We start from the raw sequence: 18,802 nt of genomic DNA, 5'->3' as shown, positions 1-18,802 counted from the left end.
CCGATACATCTCCAACAACGTGGAAGTCAAATGAACGGCCGGCCAGTAATTGGAGAGGTGTAGAAACACTAACAATCGGGAAATCTAAATATGCATATGATTTATGCAGGATGGAATGCAGCTTCTTTGGGCACTGTTGGCCCCATGGGCTGGCCATCTGGAGGAATGATGTCGGCTCTCAGCTACCATGGGTGAGGCCACCGTGACAAGTGGCTGACCCAGTCTCCCTGATGTACATCCACTGGGGTCTGGTCTGAAGGAGCTGAAGCCCCAGAGCACCCTGTGATAGCAAATATATGGAGACGCCAGTGGAGAAACAGAAGCAGTGTTTTAGAGTGATCTTATAATTTAAGTAACACACACATCACACTTCACTTGGGAGAGAAAACCTGATTTTGTAAATTAGACATTCTTTGAGTACCTGCTACGTACTAGGTGCTGTGCTCGGTGTTGAGAATGCAAGAATTAGTAAGCACAGAATCCTTGCTCTTGGCAGGACGGCTGTTCTAATGACAAGTGTCTCCCTTCCTGTGCTCATAGGAAGAACGTTTGAAAACTGCTCTGAACGCTTTTCACGTGAAAATTTTTGACCTAAACTTCTTCATGTGAAAAAGTAATAAAAGATATCAGTAGTGAGCGCCTGGGTGGCTCAGTTGGTTAAGCGACTGCCTTCGGCTCAGGTCATGATCCTGGAGTCCCGGGATCGAGTCCTGCATCGGGCTCCCTGCTCGGCAGGGAGTCTGCTTCTCCCTCTGACCCTCCCCCGTCTCATGTGCTCTCTCTCTCATTCTCTCTCTCAAATAAATAAATAAAATCTTTAAAAAAAAAGATTTCAATAGTGTTTTTAGTTTTAAATACTATGGTTTTATATTAGCAGAGGACCTTTCTGTCAAGAGGAGAAAGCACATTATCGCACTGATTCTCCCGAGAGCTTCTCTATCCCTTTGAGGAGATGTGAAGGATGCATTTTTATTCCCATTGAATTGATGAAAAAAATCAGTAGGAAGTTTTGGGGAAATGAGCTAAACATTTTTAAAAATCGAGTTAGACTTCCTATCAAATGAAATTCCAGATGGATTAAAGATTTAAAACATTTTTTAAAAGGAGGAAAAGAAGAAAGAAAGAACCAGAATAGCAGCTGTAAGAAAATATAGGTCAAGTTATATAATCTTGGTTGGGAAGAGAAAAATAATTTTCCTAGCATGTCCCAGAGTCAAAAAACCACTAAAGAAACAACTAAAAATTGTATTCCTTGAAACATGTAAATTTTAATATTCTGATGCCTGAATGTTGCTCTTCACTACCTTGTATTTCTCTGAGAGGTTTGACTAACCTGATAATAGGTATTGATTGGTTCAAAAATAATGATAGAACCCATCACGTGCCAGGGACGGTGCCAAATGCTGGGGACGCGCTGAGGAGTGTGGCCGCCATGGCCTCACCCTAGGCTGAACCTTCTGGAAGGGAAATGCACTGTGGCCAGCAGTAAACCTTGAAGCCCTGCAAGGCAGGGAGTGCCACACCACGGGAGCCCCAGCTTCTCACCCTCTGTCCCACTGGGTGTCTGCTTTAGTTCATTGAGCTATTAATCAATTAATCAGTACATTGCCTGAATCTACTGAATGGCTCCTATGGACGAAAATGATGGAGGAAGACAGGCCCGGCCCCCTGGCTGTAGCAGAGGGCTGGATATTCATCACACAGAGAAATGCACATATACGGGGTTTAAAGGACAACGAAGGGAAGGAGTATAAAGAGATCCTGATTGAGATCTGAGAGAGAGAGAAAGGGTTCTTTGAGGAAGTGACATTTAATTTGAGGCTTGAAGGAGAAAGAGGGGGTTAGCCCTCAAAGTGGAGGAAGAGGATTCCAGGATCCCAGGCAGGAGAGGAATCCACGGGCACACCCTGTGTTGGCTAATGGGAACAGAAAGGTCATGGGGACCTTGGGTTTATCCTAAGCAGAATTATAGGGCTTTGAACAGCAGTGTATTGTGATTTGCTTTACATTTAAGAATGATTACTTACCCTCTTCATGCTATTGGTTTTGGAAGTGAAGCCTATTTCTGGAGAATGCACCCTGACATGTGTACATGATAGTGCTAAGGACTTTCCAAACTGAGATTTGGCCCAGAGAGAAAGACAGGAGGGAGAAGCACTTGTAGGGAAAAGTGATCGCCTATAATAAGGGGGTGCCACCGGCCTGGATGTGGTAATTCCATTTTGCAGAGTTTCTCCACCTTAGATGCCTCAGGGTGACAGGGCCATATGAACTGAGCTTCGCACATCTGGAAATGCTTAGGAACACACCTTGTTCCTGTAAAGCAGGAGGCCACGTATCCTTGCAGCTTCGATCGTAATTCAAGATTTGAATCGGAGAAAATTATCTTCCTAAAGATAAAAACATCCTGAAGATTTCTGATTCACTTTTAATTATCGAGGAAGGACTTATTTTAGTCGCATAAGCATCTAAATAAAACACAACCTGAAACGGCCTTAAGAAAATTTAAAGTGCTCACTTGTAATAAGTCGTATATAACTTGTAAATGGCATAGTTAGTTTGCATTCTTTTCCTCACGGGCCTAATATTCCAGGGAAAAGAGAAATACTAATGGACAAGTAAGGTCTTTTTATGGCCTCTGCGTATTCAGGGCATTACACAAAGACAGTTATAAAATACCATTGCAAAGATTTTCTTTCTAACTTGACTTTGTATGAATACTGAAACAGTTTGGGGCCCTAAGAAACATGTTTCTCATGCTACTATCTCTGTGAGCTTTCCTTTTTATTAGCTTTCCATGGTCACCCCATCAAAAAGGATTGAGTTTAGTCTTTGAGAATTCAGAATTCTGGAATTATACTATGGTTTTAGTTCCTCCTGTGTTATTATTCATCTTTCTATTTGCTTCCCCTCCACTTCCAAACATAAACATTCAGTACAAAAACAATCTAGAAATTGTAACATTTCTTTTTAAAAAGATTTATTTATCCATTTATTTGAGAGAGAGAGAGTGAGTGTGAGAGAGAGAGCACGAGTGGTGGTGGGGGGAAGGCTCAGAGGAAGAGGGAGAAGCAGGGTCCCCCCTCAGCAGGGAGCCCAACATGGGGCTCCATCCCAGGACCCTGGGATCATGACCTGAGCCGAAGGCAGACTCTTAACTGACTGAGCCACCCAGGTGCCCTAGAGATTGTAACATTTCATTGGAATGAATTACCGAACTTGCTAGAAGGAGTTTAGAAGTAAGTAAAATTTAAAGGGAAATTAATTTTCTTTCAACATAAAGGATTAGCAGAATCCGAAGTCAAAAGTTTGGAGGTGGTGACCTCTGGGGGTTTGCTCTCTACTCTGTCATTCTTATGTATTTGTTTTAACCCCCTTTCCACATCCCTCTCTACCCCTGCTTTGGCTAGATGTTGTTCTGAACATCAGCGAGGGAAGCCGTGGTTTGGGATGCATTTTACCTAGAATGATTTTCCCTTAACATACAGTATGTGTCCGTGAGCTTGCTGGTGTATGCAGACAGCGTGAAGTGTACCCTCTGTCCTCTCATCTAGAGATTCAGAATTCACCAGTGGGTTGCATGTGGGAGCTTCCATATCACATTCGCTTGTCACCTTAATTCCCTGGCAGCACCTCAGGTTGTAAACTAGAGATGCATAATGCAGTGTGACCTGGCTTCCAGCTCAGTCTTTTTGGGGAGCTATTAAAAAAATAGTAGAAGTTTTTGTGACTTCTGAATGAATTGGTTTCTAGTTCTTTGGAATTTCTTTGTATCCTTCATAGAACTCCTTTGTAGTTATCATCTGTTGGCTTCTAACTAGAGAACCAGTGATTACCTTTAAAGATCCAAGGCCTTAGCTGTTCACGTATGTTATTGTGGCCATATTAAATGCCCTTTTTATGACTTTGCTCTTCCAAAGTCAGACAGCAGAACAGTGCTTACAATCTAAGACTTCCTAGAGCTTGAATATCTTAGCTACCTGCCTCAAAGTGTGTCTTTGCTATAGTTTCACACATGTCCCCCCTGCCCCCTCCCAGATACCACAGAGGGTTAAATCTCACTGAATAAGTACTTTTGCTCTCAAATATTTGGAAAGACATGGATGGTGAATTATTAGTGATTCCTATATATTTTTGAAATTCATTGCTTTATGTGTCTCCCGGAAGGATCAACTAAAATTCTTATGGAAAACCCATATTGGTTATCATTATCTGCAGTAAATCCTTGGGAAGACTGCAATGGGATGGTGTCCCTGCACTCAAATCAGCTTTATCTCCACTCACTGGAAAATATCATCATCTAAAAGCAAATGTGACAAGCGTTTAAAAGCCTGGATCACACTCCCCCATCCAAATGGCACCGGGCATTCTATGGTGATGAGCTACTCAAATGTTTCTTTTAATTCAGATGTTTTTTTAAAAGCCCTGCAGCATGAGATTGGCTTGTATTTCCTTAATTTACATATTTTTGCAGGAATCTAGCTAAGGTTGTCATGTTTCTCTGAATTGGTGACAAATGTTGATAGGACTCTGTAAATGTATTTTTATAAGCAAGCTGGGTTACATTTGATGTGACGGCCTCAATCTGACATATATTTTCTCAATATAAATTGAGAAATAAGAAAAAATAATTTGTTTGGAAGGAAACCTAAATGTAACTGATTGTACTTTATGAGAGACTAAAAATAGGAAAGACTGCTTAATATGCTATAGTTCGAAAGTTTTTCATTTTGTATTCAAAAAGTAATTCTGGGGGTGGGGGCGGGCTGCTTTTTTAAGCCTCTCTTTGTTCAGTTTAACTATTCAGAGTTCCTCTGGACACAAAAAAGGATAAGCTAGTAAATGAACATTTACTGAACCCCAACTCTAGGTCAGGCGTTCCATAGGGGCTTGAAATACTCAACAGATGAAGACATGGATTAGTCCTAAAGACAAGATCTACTCTTGACAAACCCACAGTCCAGTCAGGAGATTAATATTTCAATGAATACTCCACAGTGTGACAGGTACTCTAATTACAGACTTCACAGTGCATAGTGATGGCACAAAGTAATAATGTATTCAGCCTGAAAACTAAAGGTAATATATACCGTATACCGAGCTCAGTGTCTGGCAGATGCCTCACAGGTACCTGCTACATGGGGCAGCGGATCCACTGAGGGTGGGCAAATGGCAGGGTCCACCCAGAAGCAGGCAGAAAGGGGGAGGTGCATTGTTTATCAAGAATTTGAAAACAATGATAAAGCCAGTTAAAATTTGGATTCCTTTTTACTCTCACCATGTACTGACAGTTCTAAACACTGTCAGTGACTAAACCCTTCTATTGGGATGGACACTTGGAATGAGCTGCCCTGGCAAATGTTGGTAGCGACTGTCCTGGGAATAATGGCAAGGGCGGGGGTGTGGAGGGGACAAGGAAAACTCCAGATGGCCAGATGCCAGGTTCCGTAAAAAGATTAGGAGTTTCTCAAGTAGGAAATACAGGACATTGCAGGAAGGCATCCAGCACATAGAAAGGCATGTGCAACAGCGTAGTTCACTGCTATGCAGGAGGAAATAGAAATTATTTTCAATAAATAGTGGTGGTCACTTAGGTAGCCACAAGGGAAGAAAATTGGCCTCAATCCCTATCTTACATTATACACAATAATCAATTCTAGATACCTTGCCGATCTAAACGTGGAAGGTAAAACAATAAAGTCTAAGAGGAAAATGTAGGAGAATGTGGTCATGATCTTTGTCTTTTAAACAGAACACAAAAGACTCCAAAAGGAAAAACAAAATAAGAAGTTGGAGCATATTCAAATAAGGTATTTCTTTTCTACAAAAGGTACTATTAAGAGTGGTAACCCATAAAATGAGAGAAGAGCTTTCTGATGCATGTATCTGACAAAAGACGCATACTTGAGGTATATAAAGAACTCCTAAAAATCAGTAAAGAAAAGACATATAATCCTAAAAATGAGTAAAGAAAAGACCTATCCAAGAGGAAAGAGAACCAGGCGATACACATGAAGAGCCACTTCACAAAAGTGTTAATCCAAATGGCCAGTAAACATATGAAAAGGTATTTAACCACATTAGTCATCGGGGAAATGCAAAATAAAACTATAATATGATACCACTCTACACCCACAGTGTGGTTAAAGTGAAGGAGAGAGAAAATGTTTTGGCAAGGATGTGAACAAACAGAAGGAACTCTCTGCACTGTTTGTGGGAGTATAAATTGGCTCTGTAACTGTGGAAAATCTCTGAGAGCTTCCTATACACACACTTAATCACCTAGCAATTCTCTACCTAGATCTGTACCCCACAGAAATGTACACATGTTTATCAGAAGGCATATAACAGAATGTTCGTGGCAGCACTCTACAGTTCATTCACAAAATGAATGCCCGTGAACAGTAGCCTGGAAAAATAACCTGTGTATATTCACCCAGATTAGTACACAGTGAGACCAAAAGGATGACAATGAGACACACAAAGGTGGCTGAATCTCACGAAAATTGTTGAGCAAAGATACAAGAGAATAGGAGGCAAACTAAACAGTGGTGTTTGGGGTTGGGGCAAGTGGTTACCGTGTGGAGCAGTGACCGTAAGCAGGTGGTGGGGAGCTTCAAGAGCATTTCTTCATCCACGTGCTAGGGACACAGCTCTAACATGTGTGATTTGTGCAGGTTTCTGTATATAAAAAAGCTGAATGAAAAGGTCTTCAAAACTCCAGTGGGGCTAATTCAGGTAACCAGTTAAGTATAGAATGTAAGTGCGAAACTGGTGATCATGACTCCAGAGAGGGACAGAGTGACAGCTGCAGAATGTCTGGCTGTGCTCCAGACCCATTGGATCAGACCCATTTTAGCAAGTGAATTATTTGCATTTCGAAGTTTGAGCATCGCAGATCTAGGACAGTGTCTTTCAGCCTTGTTCCCAGGTGATTCCAAGGTGCAGCTATGATTGAGAAGAACTGACTTAGGATGACTCCAAGGTATATTGCCTGCATGACTAAAGTGAATGCAAGTGCCATTAAATAAGATAAAGAATGCATCAGGAAGAGCAGGTGCATGGAGGTTGACAAGTTCAGTCTTTGACATGTATTTGAAGATTCCTTAGGGATGTCAGATGAAGCTATTCAGTTGAGTATTGAGAAATGGAGGCCAGGAGACAGATGGAAGGTTGAGTTACAGATCCAAGTGTCATCAGCATGGGAGTAATCATTAAAATTAAGGGTGTTGAGGGCATCAGCTCAAGAAAAAGAGAAAAATAATAAAGAAGTCCAAGGAAAGCAAATGACCAACTAAGGGAAGAGGAGCTTGCAGAGAAAATGGAAAGAGTTGGGTGGAAGGTTTAAGTGCAAGCAGGAGTGGGTGGCATGGGGAAGCTAAGGACAGAGAGTATTTTATTTTTTTATTTTATTTTATTTTATTTTTTATTTATTTTTAGAGAGAAAGAGTGTGAGTGAGTGGGGGGGGTATAGTGGGAGGGAGAGAGAGAATTCTTTAAAGATTTTATTTATTTGAGAGAGAACACTCGGTGGGGAGGGGCAGAGGGAGGGAGAGAGAGAAAGAGAAGCAGACTCCCTACTGAGCAGGAAGCCCAACTTGGGGCTTGATCCCAGGACCTAGAGATCATGACTTGAGCTGAAGGCAGACGCCCAACCGACTGAGCCACCCAGGCACCCTGAGAGAATCTTAAGCAGGCTCCATGCTCAGTGCCTGTGCTCGAGCCTGACCACAGGGCTCAATCTCATGACCTTGAGATCATGACCTGAGCAGAAACCAAGAGTTGACACTTAACCAACTGAGCCACCCAGGTGCCCCTGGACAGAGTTTTAAAAAGAAGGAAGGACCAGTGATGTTTTGTGCCTAGAAAGGTCCAGTAAGATAGACCAAGAAGGATCAGTTATTTGTCATTTAGGAAGTCACAGGTGGCTGCATCCTACACTCTTCTGGGCAGGTGTAGCTGCAAACACCCAGGGGCAGAAGTGTCAGCAGCAAGTAGGAGACAAGGGCCTGGGACTGTCAGACATTCACAGCCTTTCCAAGAAGCTGTGCAAAAAAGGGCAGAGTGAACACAAGAAGGAGGTGCAGAGTGGAAAGCAAGTTTTCAATTTGGCAAAGACTGGAATCTTGCCACTTGCCAGTAGGAAAGAGTTCCTCTGGGGAGTGTGACTCCTGAACCAGATATCAAGAGGAGTGAGACCCAGAGCATCAGTGGGACCTCGGCTTCAGGAGAACCGAGAAGGCAGATGTGAATATAAATAAATAGGTCGTTGAAGGGTGGGAAGATTGGGCAATTCTTGCCTAATAGCCTCAATTTTCTCTAGGAAGTAGGGGTTAACGTCATTTGCCTAAAGGAAATGGGGGATGGATGGTAAAGATTTGTGTTTCCAAATTGTCATATACTTTCACAAAAGATGAAAACCCTTTTATCTATCTGTAAAATATATAATATACCTAGATTTCATTAATTATAAGTAAAAAACTTAATTCCTTATGAAGTAACTCATTTCCAAATCTACACCAGAAAACGCTACACATTGACCATTAAGAATACCCAAAGTTAAATCCCTACCCAGCATCCTTGCTGTTTTTTAATTACTGAAGTATAATTGACATACAATGTTGTATTAGTTTCAGGTGTATAACTTAGACAATTCTATATATTACGCAGTGTTCACTATGGTAAGTGTGGTCACCATCTGTCACCATACCACGTTATTACAATATTACTGACTGTATTCCCTATACTGTACTTTCCATCTCTGTAACTTATCTATTCTATAACTGGAAGTTTGTACCTCTTAATCCCCTTCACTTATTTTGCCCAGCCCCTCTTCCACTCCCCTCTGGCAACTACCAGTTTTTTCCTCTGTATTTAAGAGTCTATTTCTGGTTTTTTGTTCACTTGTCTTGGTATTTCACATACAAGTGAAATCATACGGTATTTGTCTTTCTCTGACTTATTTCACTTAGCATAATGCCCTCAAGCTCCATCCATGTTGTCACAAATAGCAAAATGTCATTCTTTTTTTATGGCTGAGTAATATTCCATTGTGTATATATACTTTTTAAATTGAAGTATAATTAACATATAGTGTTGTATTAGTCTCAGGTGTACAATACCATGATCCAACAATTGTATACATTACTCAGTGCTCATCAAGGTAAGTGGACTCTTAATCCCCTTCACCTATTTCACCCATCCCCTCACCCACTTCCCCTCTGGAGACCATCAGTTTATTCTCTGTATTTAAGTGTCTGGTTTTTGTTTGTCTCTTTTTTTCTCTCTGTTTATTTTGTTTCTTAAATTCCACATATGAGTGAAATCATATGGTATTTGTCTTTCTCTGATTTATTCCACTTAGCATTACAACCTCTAGATCGATCCATGTTGTTGCAGATGGCAAGATTTCATTCTTTTTTATGGCTGAGTAATATTCTAATATGTATATATTATACACATACACACACACCCCTACACACCACCTCCTCTTTATGCATTCATCAGTTGATGGACACTTGGGCTGCTTCCATAATTTAGCTATTGTAAATAATGCTGCAATAAACATAGAGGTGCATGTATCTTTTCAAATTAATGTTTTCATTTTCTATGGGTAAATACCCAGTCTTCCTCCCTGTTTCATTTACCGCTAAAAATTTTTTTTATCTTGATAATTTCTCGTTGCATCTCTCTTCTACTTATTAAATTAATCATTGGGATGTTTATTCTTATTATTTCCCATGTCATGAAGTATTCCCACTCTACCCATCTTCACCATTCCTATCTCATTCAAATTAATTCTTTTTGAGTAAGATTTCTGAATACCGACCTCTCCTCATACTTTTAATCAAATGAAGATAGCTTTGGTGTTTTTATGGTCATGATAATACATTCTTGCATAGATATGTAAGCCATATAAACAAGAAAGTAAAATACCAGTTTCCGATTCTGTGTGTATAGTACGTGTGTGTTTATGTTGCTTCCTGAGACTCTTTACATAAAATCCTAGTGAAAAATGTTGGAAGCAGGTAATTTGTGTCCTAAAACTGGTTAAGACACCTGGAGGGGACAGGCCATATCGCTGCTGTGTCACTCTACACAGTGAGTGTGACCCTTGTCTTTCTTGAGTTGATTCTTGTGCAATTCAAATAATGTAAAAAGTATGGGGCTTTCTTGTTTTTTTACTATAGATTATTGGGGGTATAAATTTTATATTATGAATGGCGGAGGAATGTGAGTCCAGAAGCTCAGTGGAGTCAGCTTTGCCCTTTGGAGGTTTGGCCTCTGAGACTTGCTGTGGAGGGAACTGAGTCCCCGGCATATCTGGTTCATTCGCCTGGCTGTTGGCTGGTGGATTGGCGTCCACGTCAGCCTCACGGTGACCAGCAGAGAGATTCAGTGGGGAATGAGCTAGGCCTCCCCTCGGGCCCTGGGCCCAACCAGGTGTGCTCTCCTCGCAGAAGCCAGAAGCAGAGCAGAGCTCCACCCTGCCACAGGGTTGAGTTTTCCTCTCCCGCTGACGCTGTGGCCTAAGGAAGTTGGTGCTCTGACAGATTGGACCAGCCACTCCCCATCCTCACGGAGAAAAATAGTCAGAGATGGGCAACGGGCACTACAAGTATGCATTCCATATTACCCCATCCTGGGAGAGAGCAGATTTCTCCCCTGCCATGAGTGGATGGAAAGAGGGGCAGTCACTTCCCCAGTAGCAGACTCAGGATGGGCGGGGCGCACAAAAGAGGCTCAGGAAGATCAGGTTAACAGTTCACCATCACACACACCAGTGGTTGGTAGAATCTGAACACAAACCTCAAAACCTTAGCCCTCATGGGGAATAGGCTTCATTCCCTGTGGTGCTCCCTCTGTCACCAGGGTTCACAAGAATGTCACACATTCATCCTGACGGGGCCTAGGGATCAGCTTTCTCTTATTTGTATCTATTGCCTGGGGATCTGATTGTAGATTTAAAGACTATAAAACGGGAGAAGAGAGCCCAGCCTTGGAAATATCCCCAGCTTAAGAGGAGATGGGCCCCTGGATTGTTTTTTCAATCCTTCATCCTTCACTGTCTACCCTTGCTTACTCTGAGATGCCTTGATGTTATATGACAACTTATTTCATTGGTCCCAGTAATGATTATATATGGAAAAATCACTTGACTTGAAAAATGGGGATACTGGCCTGTATTACTGTATATTATTATTTATGATCTATGTAGAAACAAAGCAAAGAGTTGCTGCCTGGAAAGAAATTGGTAGATCATATCTAGTATCTGGAGTCTGAATCCGCAGCTTTTGAACTAAAGGGGGGATATTACTTCTTATTACATGCACTTAAAGAAAAATAACTTGATCAGTGGCTGTTCTAAGTGGTTTTTGTGTTTCTTTCAGATGTCGCCCATTTAATGTGGTTTGAAAGACTCTATGTTTGGCTTCAGTATTTTGAAAAATATATCTTGTATCCGGCAATAATTTTGAATGCCGTCACTATTGATGCATTTTCAATCAGCAATTACCGGAGACTTGGTACCCAGTAAGTGGATAATGGTTTATTCTCATCATGATTTCGATCACAATGATTTCAAAATCCAGTGAATTTTCTCTAAACAGGCTGCAGCAGAAGCCAACGTGCATCTACTGATTTACTGGCCACGTGCAAGGAGGCCGCGGTGGTCTTTTACTCAAACTCACTAGAGCTTGATGGTTACTGTAGAGTGACCAAGCTGAAAAGGAAGCTAGATGTGGTTGAAGTGATGTTGTGAATAAATGACAGTCAGTCTGAAAATCCTCCTGCAAAAGCTTAGTCAGTGAGCTTTAATAAGATGACGGAAGCACAGTATGATGCCGGGGGCTCCTGGAGTTCTTACCATCATGCTCAGAGCTTTATGAACAGCCTCGTGTCATTTCATTTAGCGAATACTCCATCATTTTGTGCTTGAGGGAGGGGGAGATTAATCACTGTCACTGATCTCTCTGCATTTATCCGGAGAAGCCTCCTATTAAAAAAAATGGAGCACAGAGACGTCATGCCATCAAGATGCCCCCATGTTTTTGCAAAGTATTAACGGTGCTCAGTTGAGTTACTGCTTTCATATATTAAAATTAACTCTGAATTTGCAAATGGAAATCCTACTCTATAATTGGTGGATTTGTTGTTCCAACAAAAGGTTGAAGTTGCTGGTCAAATAAGTTTGAGTACGAGAATGCAAAAGAGATCCTTTTTCAGATTTGCTTATTAAGTCACGTTACTTAAACATCATGCACCCAAGTCAACCCTCATGCATAATCCCAAGCATAATAATTCAAACCTGCTCCTCCTTTCAGGGTGTGATGAGGACAAATTAATTAATATTTGCCAAAGATTGAGCAAGCTGAGATAAAAGGCATTTGAATACTCTGTTGGACTTTGAGTAGATTCATAGTCACACAGAGCAGACACTAAATGAAATGATTGTATAACCTTCTTGTCTTTATCAGATTCTGCCTTCTTTGCAGTTCAGACCTACTTCTGTTAGACCAAGGCAAGTCATATTTGGTATTTAAAATCCTAGACTTCAGATCCAGGGATGAAAATCAGTCTCACTGGATAAAGAAAAAGACGATGGGAATGTAGCCCTCCTGCACAGTGTGGGTGGGACCCAATCCAGGAGATGCCTCCCCATCCAAAACATCAAGTGCTTTTCCTAGTGGCAGGTGTCTCCAGTATGCACAATGTTGGCTGACCCCAGTGACCTCCCGGAACAAAGCCGAGCCTCAGTTTCTAGAACGAGGGCTCGCAATCAGCACCAAAGTGGCAAAGAAGACACCAGTGCTGCCCTCAGGGTAATGAACTAAAGGATTTAAAGTTGTCGCTTTCCAACATCAGGACTCAGACCTCAATCTAAGCCTGCAGGTTGAGACCCACCAGTTCTGGCTATTGGCAAAGGACAGACGCAAGCGCTGGGAATCAGGCAGAGTCAAATAAACAGTTTGGAGGGAGTCCAGTTTTGAGTAATAATACTCTCTATCTCCCTGTAATTTTTTTTCCAGACACTTAAGTCAGAAAATATCACCTTCGCTCTGTACCTACAAATATTCTCAAATCCCAGATGATACCAGCAGGATTATTCTTCTTAGAGCCCCAAACTGCCGATTGCTTTGTATTCTTGAGGCATCCATCTGAAGGCTTAGAAAATAATTTCAAGTACCCCACTAGACCAGCTGTTCCCAAGCAGGACAGCAGGAGGCTGTATGTCAGTATCACCTAGAAACCTGTTTCCAGTTCAGAAGCCTCGCCCCCACCCTGGTTGCATTGAGAACCACTGTACCAGATAGGTAGTGAAGTCTTCAATAACAGGCACTGTTTCTTATTCAACTTTTAATACCAACTCACTAGTAAAGGGTAGAAGGCTGGGTGGATGGATGAGCGAGTGGGGGCTGGTAAATGGGCGAGTGAGTGAATCATGATGTCTTGTTAGGTATTTATATTTCCCAGCCTGATCGAAGTGGGTGCTTTGCAGCTGTCCGAGGCCATGTTCACTGGTTGATACATAAGCCTTTATTAAACCTTCGGCTGAGCCTACAATCATCTATGAACGATTTTAACTGTAACCATTACTATTGCAATGTTACAAAGGCTATAAACATCAGTCCTTAAGACCTTCCATAGTCTTAACCAGTCATCATTAATAAACATAAAATGAATGCTCTTCATTTGAACCATAGTCATAGAGAGTTAGAGTTTACCCTCAATCTAGATTTGGTCTGAATAACCTAGAAAAATCACCAGTCTCCCCTAAAATACCAAAATACCCCTTATCTTGAGATGCCTTGTCATTGGGCTTTGGTATCCCATCCAGATTCTTTTTTTTCCTCAAGATTCTTTTGGTATCCCATCCGGATTCTTTTTTATTTATTTGAGAGAGAGAGAGAGACATGCACAAGCAGAGGGGTAAGGGGCAGAGGGAGAGAGAGAAGCAGATTTCCCACTGAGCAGGGAGCCTGACACGGGGCTCAATCCCAGGACCCTGAGATCATGACCTGAGTTGAAGGCAGACCTTTAGCTGACTGAGCCACCCAGGCGCCCCTCCCACAGGGATTCTTGTACTCTGGGCTGTCGTCAAAGGCAACTGGACCCAAAGTCATATTTTTATATTGTATTTTCGTCAGGTTCATTAGCTGCCCACTGGAAAAGAAAGATGGGTTATGGAGCAGTCCTCAACCTCGCTGCAGGAACCCTAAAGGCTTTATGTCAAAGTTATAGGAAAACATTCCCACTCAGCCCAAATCTGCATGTAATCAAGGGCTAGTTTTTCTCAGAAGAGCCTTGAGCAAATCTCACTGGGCACATCCTGTGGCAGAGAGAGCACAATTGCAGCCCTAGGTTTGAAGTCATATGGAATATCACATGGAGGCAGATGGAATTGCCAACACCAGATCTTTTTGACAATAAAAATGTCAATTTTGCACCTGATAGGTGCAAAGGCTTTAAAAGCACTTTTTGAACGTCTTCATCCTGGGACAAGATGATAGTAATGCTAGTAAAGGTCCAGAGCCTAGGATCCTTCTAGGCTTAGGGAAATTGAGGCATAGCTCCAGGTTTCTGTATTTAGCCAGAAAAAGAATATCTCTCTCTTTTTTTAAGGGCCACCATTCTCCAGAAAGCATTCCCATTTCTGTCTTTCTTTTGAGTTCCCAAGTAGCATTTTATGGGGGGCGGGCAGGAATCTGCCTAAAGTGCAAAACCTCCCCTCAGAAAGGAGCTGGTTGCTCTGTCAGGCACTTCTGAGCTGTTATTAACCTTCCAAGCTCAAGGTAGGTAGAGTGTTCACTGTTGGCCTCAGCATCTGCTGGAATTGTGCACATAACACACGCTCTCTACACGGATTAATAACCTGACTCCCTAGACAAGAGCATCCAGGAGTCCAGGCCTCAAAGCAAAGCCCTAGTATCTCTTTACCAGACTCCTTTGATGAGTTCCTTCACTAAAAAGGCCAATGCCATGGGGAAAAAAAGTCGATGAGATCATTTTCAGCAGAAAAAAAAGGGAGTTCAGAGAGCTTATGTTCACTGGGGGTAATAAATATGCTGAAAAATACTGGAAATTAACAGTAAAGGCAAAAATGGCTTTATTAAGATACTGCTTTTTTTTTCTTCTTTTCAGAATTTAATATTAACTATTATGACATCACTGCTTCTGTAGGATTCTTTTATAATAAAAAAGCCTATACTGAGCAGATGCTAAGAGGGACAACATGCAAGAGAGCCCTGTGTCCTTGCTGAAGGACAGGGGACTGTGAAAATCATGGGGCAGGAAGGAGCTGCCTCTTGTGAAAAGGGTCTGTGCTCCAGAGTCCCCGGAGACTGAATTTCAATCCTCGCTCCACCCTGTGAGACCTTAGACAGGGGACCCAAACTCTGAGACTGGGTTTGTTCCTTTGACAAATGTGGATAATGACAGAGCCCCCTCCCTAGCGCCCCACTGCAGTCGTGGCTTTTCATGCCTGTAAAGCGCACCGTGCACAGTAAATGCTCACGAAACGGTAGCTATTGTAACTCACCTGATAGTTTGCAGGCAGTCTTTGACTGAGCCCTTTCTCTCCTTTTCAACAGCTGGGACATTTTCCTGATGATTGTGGCCGGCATGAAGCTGCTGCGGACCTCTTTCTGTAACCCAGCTCACCAGTTTATTCACTTGGGCTTCACTGTGATCTTTTTCCATTTTGACTACAAAGATATTTCAGAGAGTTTTTTACTGGATTTCTTCATGGTGTCCATTTTATTTAGCAAGGCAAGTTAATTCTCTGTTTTCTTCATTTTAAAATTTAAAGGGTGGGCTTCTCGTCACAGGTTTTAAGAATTGTAAACGTTTTCTTTTTTTAAAAAAAAATTATGGAACGAAATTAAATTGAATTACATATGCGTGTCATACTCCTGCTTCCATTTTAGGAATATTTCCCCGTGGAATATGAAAATGCCATGTTATTTGCCAAAAATCACTAATTAAAATGAGTTAGCCATTAGTGTTGCTTGAAATTTTGAAACTTTATGATCTTCGTCTCTGTTAACAATCTCATTATAAAACTTCCCTAGACCTCAAAATGCTCTGAATTAAAGATTAGCGACCAGACTGATTTTTTTGTTTTAAATTGGCTAGCATTTGAGGTGAAATTTTGACCCAGTGCCCGAGAGCCCGGTCCCTGGGAGTATTTTCATTCTCTTGGTTTTTATCAGGTCCAGAGTTCATCTGTTGTAATTGATACACCAACAATGAGAAATCCTAATTACAATTCAGGCAAATTTATGGGGATGGAAATAATGTCTAACATGGTAGTGGGGGGGGATAAAATCCTCTGGATCCCTGGCCAAGTGTATTCTGAGCATCTCACAAAGCCAAGGTTTGTAAACAGAAATGAGAAAGGATTTGGAACGACTCTTGGCAAATGAACCCTGACACACTGACTCATTTCACATCTGGCTTCCTCATACCCCATTAATATGGCAACTGCAGGTTTCCATTCTGAGCTTGACTCAACCAAATCCTTCCCGCTTTTGGTCAATACTTCTTAAAATTTTAAGATCTTTTTTCCTGAACTTCATTTTTTTTTTATCTCTTTTTGAATCAGTTCTGTTAATTTTTCTCTTTATCACTTCTTCCTTCCTTCTACCTTTCTCTCTGCTTGTTTTAGGTCACAAAATCTCAGAACTCTCACATTGTCCTAACAATGTCACATGAGTAATTACCGTCATCCTATCAGACATGCACATTTCTTCTTGTAACTCTGGCTGAACACTGAATTTTCAGTTGCCTGAGTCCCTCCATTTGTCACTTGCTCCATGCTATTACTTCTGACGCATACATTGTATTCGAGAACCCTCACCTTGGTCCTTTTCCCACAACCATTTCTTCTCTCTTTGTCTGAGTTCTGTTTGGTCTTGATAAATTTATCCCAGTTATCTGATGGTTCAAATAACAGGCTTCATATTCTATTTTCCTTCATTATATATGAATTCCCTTTATTTCACATAATAAATGTAAAACTATATCCTATGATCTTTAAAGCATTTATGAAGTTATTATAAATAATTTTATCACTCACAGGGGTAAGAGCTTATTAACAGATGCCAAATGGGTTCGGATATGTTGAATTACTGACTTTGGCATTATTTATATTTTGACATGGTGATATTTATATACCTTTCTGAACCTCAGTTTCTGATAAAATTGAAAAACAAGGGGGCGCCTGGGTGGCTCAGTCGGTTAAGTGTCTGCCTTCGGCTCAGGTCATGATCCCAGGGTCCTGGGATCGAGTCCCGCATCGGGCTCCCTGCTCAGTGGGGAGCCTGCTTCTCTCTCTCCCTTTGCTTGCTGTTCCCCTTGCTTGAGCGCATGCTCTCTCTCTCTCTGTCAAATAAATAAATAAAATCTTAAAAAAAAAAAAGAAAAAGAAGGGTAGCAATCTCACCTGGGTGTTGAGAGGAGTAATTACTACAACTCTAAAAGAAGTCTTTAAATAGAATGCACTTCCCAAATTCCAGGCAGAATTTGTAGGGCCATTGTTAGTATCAAAACAGAAGTTACACATTGTTTAGTATGGGAAGGAGTGTGGCTGGTTTTCCACACTGAACTCCATCTAAGTGTTGTCCTGTAGAGTGAGAGGCCCCCAGTGTTCAGAAGCGTGGCAGAGAGGAGGGAGGGTCTCGCTGTAAGAGTCTTAAGGGCATGGTTTCTAAGGGATTGTACATTTGCAGCAGGAGGAATGATTTTCATTTTCCGGAACACGGGCGGCCTTCCCCCGCTGACACCTGGTGCCATCCTCTGCGTGATGAGGAGGGTGGGACACAGTCTGAAACCTAAACCCGGACAAACTTATTCGTTGCTGGCATTTGACTTTCACTTGCCGTAATCTTTTTGAAATACCAGTTCAAACACTAATAATTTCGGACACAGCTATAGTAGCCACATTCCTGTTCTCTCTAATTGAGGGAGAATTAGCACATATAATTTGAATAGTTTGCTTTTAGGTTGGGGATAAGAACAAAAGCGAGAAACATCAGTGTACGATCTAGTGAGTTGGTCTTGACACATCCCTAACTCCTTCTGATGCCTGCTCACTCTTGATCTTGAGAGAGCTGGGAACAGTGCGTTTTCTGGAATGAGAAACAGAATGAAAATATGTAGTTAAAGAGAAAGCATTTCAGATCTTCCTGGAAAAAAAAGAGCCAATGGAAATTAATGACGTAAGATGGTGGAGGCGATGAGCGGAACCACAGTTAATGTTTCCTGTAAATATTCTGCCTGCAAATCCCAGCTGATGCTTCCTGTCCTTTCTTGTCATTTAAATATATCTTTTAAAAAATTATCTCTATTAATATGTTTCCTAGAAATCCCTTATATTGTTCTTACTGGCCATAGTGCTCCCCAGGGTTATTCATTGCACTGTATGAAATTTTATTTGTTCTGTAGGCTCATCAAAGTCCACTGATGATGTGTCCTCCCGTCCGATCAGTGCAGACATCTCTGCCCCCTTTCCCCAGTCCTGCTCCCATTCTGCCAAACTGAGAGTCACTGTTAACTGGACAGCCCACCCCGCAGGACGGCTGCAAGATTAATGAAGAGACACAGAAAGGGCATCCAGTTTCCTTGTAAGAGAGGAGCTGCATGAATATGGGACTCATTATTGTTATAAGTCAGCGGCCCCTAATGCTTCAGGCATTATGGGTAGAAAGAAAGGGGAGACCGGGTTAGAGGGATGATCTCCAGAGTGAGATCACAGCACCAAGGCCCACAGAATGAAGTAGGTGGCTTCCAGAGGGTCCTGCTG

General features: G+C 41.7%; 1 protein-coding gene across 5 annotated transcripts in view; it reads left to right on the top strand.

Moving 5' to 3' along the window:
• Positions 1 to 18,802, top strand: part of PCNX2 (pecanex 2) — a 316,535-nt gene that overhangs the window by 181,356 nt on the left and 116,377 nt on the right. For all 5 annotated transcript variants that reach the window (XM_081824289.1, XM_081824287.1, XM_081824288.1 and 2 more), the window contains 2 exons: positions 11,391 to 11,532; positions 15,591 to 15,768. In XM_081824289.1, coding sequence (XP_081680415.1) covers positions 11,391 to 11,532; positions 15,591 to 15,768 — 320 coding nt within the window. The remainder of the gene's footprint in view (positions 1 to 11,390; positions 11,533 to 15,590; positions 15,769 to 18,802) is intronic.

This window comes from Leptonychotes weddellii, chromosome 6 (assembly GCF_054177405.1).
Source record: "Leptonychotes weddellii isolate Sample4059 chromosome 6, ASM5417740v2, whole genome shotgun sequence".
NCBI lineage: Eukaryota > Metazoa > Chordata > Mammalia > Carnivora > Phocidae > Leptonychotes > Leptonychotes weddellii.
Note: the sequence above shows the minus strand (reverse complement) of the source record. Positions and strands in the feature narration are given on the sequence as shown.